Source organism: Piliocolobus tephrosceles, chromosome 13 (assembly GCF_002776525.5).
Source record: "Piliocolobus tephrosceles isolate RC106 chromosome 13, ASM277652v3, whole genome shotgun sequence".
Taxonomy (NCBI): domain Eukaryota; kingdom Metazoa; phylum Chordata; class Mammalia; order Primates; family Cercopithecidae; genus Piliocolobus; species Piliocolobus tephrosceles.
In genome coordinates, this window is record NC_045446.1 from 6,653,833 (window position 1) to 6,659,213 (window position 5,381).

Consider the following 5,381-nt stretch of genomic DNA (forward strand, 5'->3'; position numbering starts at 1 on the left):
GGTCTCGATCTCCTGACCTCGTGATCCACCCGTCTTGGCCTCCCAAAGTGCTGGGATTACAGGCTTGAGCCACCGCGCCTGGCCTTTTTTTTTTTAAATAATAATAGAGACAAGGCCTCACTATGTTGCCTAGGCTGGTCTTGAACTCTTGAACTCAAATGAGCCTCCCAAAGTGCTAGGATTACAGCCATGAGCCACCATGCCTGGATTGGGCTAATTTTTTTTTTTTTAGAGATGGGGGTCTTGCTATGTTGCCCAGGCTGGCTTCGAACTCCTGGCCTCAATCTTCCTGCCTTGGCTCGCTGAAGCACTGAGATTACAGGCATGAGCCACCGCGCCTGGCCCACCCTTTTTGAAGTAGCCGGGGCAATGCACAAAGCACACAGCAGTCCATGGTGGCCCCCCATTCCCCCAGGCTTACTACCCCCCTTGTTGCAGAGTCCAAAGTCCAGCTCCTCATTCCCCCATCCCTCTTCTAACTGGGGATCCAGGACTCCTGCACTGCCCTCTTCTTACCCCCCATATCCCGATCACCTGTACTGTTAGCTTTCAGGTTCTTATTGATTCCTCCACTAAGGATGGGCCATGAGGGCAGGGACCTTTTCTGCCCTTCAGGGCGGAATTCCCAGTACCAGGCACTCAGTAGGTGTTCCATAAATGTTTATTGAATGACTAAAAGCCCACCCCAAGGAGCAAATAAAAATCTCTCAAGTTTCACACACTTCCCAGGGCCTGCTTGCTCAGTGCCTTGCTCTGGAAACAGAGCTTGGTGAGCTTCCTGGAGAGGGTCTCTGCCTAGGGCACCTTCAGCTCAGGTGGTGTAGGGCTGAGCCGGGCTGGGAGTGGGAGCCCCCGCCCTCACCACTGCTCCTGCCCCCACCCCCGCGGCTCCGTCTGTATGCAGTGCTGATCCTGGTCGGCGTGGGACTGGAGGCGACCCCCTCTCCAGGTGAGCGACCCTCCCGCCCCCACAGGCAGAGGACACCCCTGTTTTGTGTCCACGGGTCCACGGCAAGCCCTCCCACCTCCCGGCAGTACACGGCCACTTTTCAGCTGGGAGTGAGGCTTGCCCGGGCAGTCAGAGGCAGCCCGGAAGGCCTCACAGCCCCCGCCCCCTTGCCCTGACTGGGCTGTGGTCCCTCCCGCAGGTGTCTCCAGCGCCATCTTCTTCGTACCGGGCTTCCTGTTGTTGGTGCCTGGAGGTGGGAGCGGGCACCGGGGCGGAAGGGGCGGGGCTGCGGAGCGGGACTGAGGGCGGGGTCGTGGGGAGGGGAGGGGCCTCTGCGCTGACAGGCCCTGCCCCCACAGTCTATCACGTGATCTTCATCTATTGCGCGGTCAAGGGCCACCGGGGCTTCCAGTTTTTCTACCTGCCCTACTTCGAGAAGTGACCGCGGCGCAGCGTGGACTCCTTGCATCCACGTGGGCGTCCCTCTGACCCACGCCCTGTTCCGTTCCCCTCATCTCAAGGGAAGAGGCCCTCCAGGGCCCTCGAAACCCCAGCCCCTAGGGAGTTTGCTCAGGAAGTTTGGGGAATGCAGGCCTGGCCCTGGGAAAGCCGCCCCTCACCTGCTGTGTGCCTTAACTTATTCTCCGGCCGTGCGGCTGCTAGGTTGCTGTTATTTTGTGCTAATAAAAGAGTAGTTAATTCCACCAGAGGCAATTGCTGTCCTCCTGCCCTGCCACCACTAGCCCAGCCCACCATCGTGACCACAGCCCCCCTCTCAAGGACTGACCCTGAGGCTGAAGGGCTTCGAGTACCACCGAACGCGTGGCAGCCCTGATGCTGAGGCTTGCCCAAAGGTACGGGGCATGTTAGGGGCAGAGCTGGGCGTAGGAAGTCTGCCTTGCCAGCCAGGAGGCAGCCAGGACAGCCTGCCCCACCCCCACCCTTGGATGACTCAACCAGCCCGTCTCTGTCTGGTGGCCCTGGCCGAGAGCACTCAAAGATGACGCAGGCCTGGGGCCTGGAGGCTGGTATCCTAGTTCCAGCCTGGCTCTGGGGCCCTGGGCTGCCACAGCCAGCCCTGAATGTGGGCCATGCCAAGGCAGCGGCCCAGCCCCCTCCACCCACTGCCTTCCTTCCCAGTCTCAGAGGTTGGGAGAACCTGGGGGCAGAGGGCATAGGAAGCCGTGCCTGACACCCTCAGTGATCAAAGACTTGGAAATGCAGAATGTTAGAAACAAACCATCTCAGAATTTTGGAAAATCAGAGCATTTCAGAATCTTAGGAACCAAGAAACAGAATCTTTGAGAAGCCTGAAATCTGAGATCATAGTAGCTACCAGTTATCAAGTTGTTAAAAGGCACCAGGATGGCCGGGCGCAGTGGCTCAAGCCTGTAATCCTAGCACTTTGAGAGGCCAAGGTCGGAGGATCGCTTGAGCCCATGAGTTTGAGACCAACCTGTATAACATGGTGAGACCCCATCTCTATTTAAAAAAAAGAAAAAGAAAAAAAAGAAAAGGCATTAGGCCCTGCGCTAAGCACTGAACACGGGTTATATCTTGTAATTTTCACTACCTCAGTCCCATTTTACAGATGAGGACTGACTCGCCCAAGGACAGCCAGCAGGTGGTAGGTAGAATTAGAAACATAACCCAGGGCTCCAGCTCCCTGGCCAGGGCTCTTCCCATGACACTGTGGGGGAGGGAGAAGGAAACCAGCACTGAGCTGGTCTCCCCTACCAGCCAACCAAGAGGCTGGCTGAGTGAGCAAGAGTTGGGAGGCCCTGTTGGTGCACCTGCCCGCACAGTCTATCTCCCCCACCGAAACATGGGTCCCACAAACCACTGCAGCACCCAACACAGCGGGGCCTTCAGGGTTCTGAGATGAATGGAAACCCAGACTCCTGCTGCTGCTCCCACCTTTCCAGGCCCCACAGACTTCCCACCCTCAACCCCCATTCAAGGCACTTTGGGGGTACCCATTGGATGCAGAACTCCTAAACCAGTGGTCTTCCAACTAGCTGTGGTAAAGGACCACTTTTCATTTCTAATCCATCATGGTCCGGTCCTTTCATAAGAAGAACTAACCGGGTGTGATGCCTCATGCCTGTAATCCCAGCACTTTGAGAGGCCAAGGTGAATGGATCACTTGAGCCCAGGAGTTCGAGACCAACCTGGGAAACATGGCAAAACCCCATCTCTACAAAAAATACAAAAATTAGCCAGGCATGGTGGGGCGCCTGTAGTCCCAGCTACTTGGGGAGCTGGGGTGGAAGGATCACTGAGCCTGGGAGGCTGCAGTGAGCCATGATTGCACCCCTTGCACCCCTGCACTCGAGCCTGGAAGACAGAGTGAGATCTATCTCAAAAAAAAAAAAATAACAAAAATTTTAAAAACTTGAAAAATGAAATAAAAAACACACAGAGGCCAGGCGCAGTGGTTCATGCCTGCAATCCCAGCACTTTGGGAGGCCGAGGCAGGCAGATCACGAGATCAGGAGTTCGAGACCAGCCTGACCAACAGGGTGAAACCCCATCTCTATGAAAAATACAAAAAAATTAGCAGGGTGTGGTGGCGCATGCCTGTAATCCCAGCTACTCAGGAGGCTGAGGCAGGAGAATCGCTTGAACCCGGGAGGCAGAGGTTGCAGTGAGCCGAGATTGCACCACTGCACTCCAGCCTGGGCGACAGGGCAAGACTCTGTCTCAAAAAAAAAAATAAAAATACAGAATACAAGCCCACAGTTTATCAGATTAATTAGACATAAAATTACATTTCAATAAATAGAACAAACATAGGAAAAAGGAAAAATGACAAAAACCATTGAATATGAACAAATGGCAATTAACACAACACAGAATCACAACTAACAACTTTTTATCATTCCTTTTTTTTTTCTTTTTTTTCTTTTTTTTTGAGACGAGTCTCACTGTCTCCCAGGCTAGAGTGCAGTGGTACAATCTCGGTTCACTGCATCCTCTCCCTCCCAGTTGAAGCGATTCTCATGCCTCAGCCGTCCCAGTAGCTAAGATTACAGGCACACGCCACCATGCCCAGCTCATCTTTGTGTTTTTAGTACAGACAGGTTTTCACCATGTTGGCCAGGCTGGTCTCCAACCCCTGAGCTGCCTCACCAGAGGTGCCTCTACAATCCTAACAGGAAGCAATTTCAGAAGTTGTGATTCCCATCATTAGAAGTCTGCATTAGGAATCAGCAAGGGATAGTCCACAGAATGGTTTTTATATTTTGTAATGGTTGGAGAAAAGTCAAATAATAATAATATTTTATAACAAAATTATATAATATTCAAATTTCCATGTCCATAAATGAAGTTTTACTATTATTTATTAAATTTCCGACATAGCCACACTCATTTGTTGATAACTTGACTTTGCACTACAAACTTCGACAGCAGAGTTGTGTGAGCAGCTCTTTTTTTAATAAGATTTGCTTTTTTTATTCTGCAGTTTCAATAGGATATATCCAGATATACGCTTATTTATTTATTTATTTATTTATTTTTGAGATGGAGTCTCGCTCTGTCGCCCAGGCTAGAGTGCAGTGGCGAGATCTCAGCTCACTGCAAGCTCCACCTCCCGGGTTCATGCCATTGTCCTGCCTCAGCCTCCCGAATAGCTGGGACTACAGGCGCCCGCCACCTCGCCTGGCTAATTTTTTGTATTTTTAGTAGAGACGGGGTTTCACCGTGTTAGCCAGGATGGTCTTGATCTCCTGACCTCACGATCCGTCCACCTCAGCCTCCCAAAGTGCTGGGGTTACAGGTGTGAGCCACTGTACCCAGCATATACATTTATTTTTATTTACCCTACTCTGACTTCAGTTTGTTCCTTCAATCTGGGGACTTGAAGTCTGTGGAATTCTTTATGGAAAAATTTCAGCCGTTATCTCTTTGATTAATGCTTATCGCTCATTCTCTATATATTTCCTCCGTCTGAGACTCCCAAGGACTTATCTGTCTTCTTCTTTGAAGCAGGGTCTCGCTTTGTCATCAAGGCTGGAGGGCAGTGGCATGATCACTGCAGCCTCCAACTCCTGGCCTCAAGTGATTCTCTCATCTCAGCCTCCTGAATAGCTGGGACTACAAGCATGAGCCACCACACTCAGCCTTTTTTTTTTTTTTTTTTTAAAGAGTCGGGGTCTTGCTGCTAGCCAGGCTGGTCTCAAACTCCTGGCCTCAAGTGATCCTCCTGCCTTAGCCTCCCAAAATGCTGGGATTAAAGGCATGAGCCACCACGCCCAGTCTTCCAGTGACTTTTACCTACCCTTTAATATTTTCCATCTTTTTTTCTCTCAGTGTTACATTATAAGTGACTTCTTAGATATAGCTTCCAGTTCATTAATTTTTTAATTGTGTTTAATCTGCTGTTTAGCTTATCCATTATTTTTTCATTCATATATATATATATATATAT

At 51.1% G+C, this 5,381-nt stretch overlaps 1 protein-coding gene across 3 annotated transcripts in view; it reads left to right on the forward strand.

Moving 5' to 3' along the window:
- TMEM134 (transmembrane protein 134) overlaps positions 1-1,658 on the forward strand; it is a 5,264-nt gene extending 3,606 nt beyond the window's left edge. For 2 of the 3 annotated variants that reach the window (XM_023186383.2, XM_023186384.2), the window contains 3 exons: positions 905-949; positions 1,149-1,202; positions 1,309-1,658. In XM_023186383.2, the coding sequence (XP_023042151.1) occupies positions 905-949; positions 1,149-1,202; positions 1,309-1,391 (182 nt within the window). In that variant the 3' untranslated portion in view covers positions 1,392-1,658. The remainder of the gene's footprint in view (positions 1-904; positions 950-1,148; positions 1,203-1,308) is intronic. The other variant, XM_023186381.2, reaches the window with a different exon arrangement.
- Positions 1,659-5,381: the final 3,723 nt, after the last annotated feature.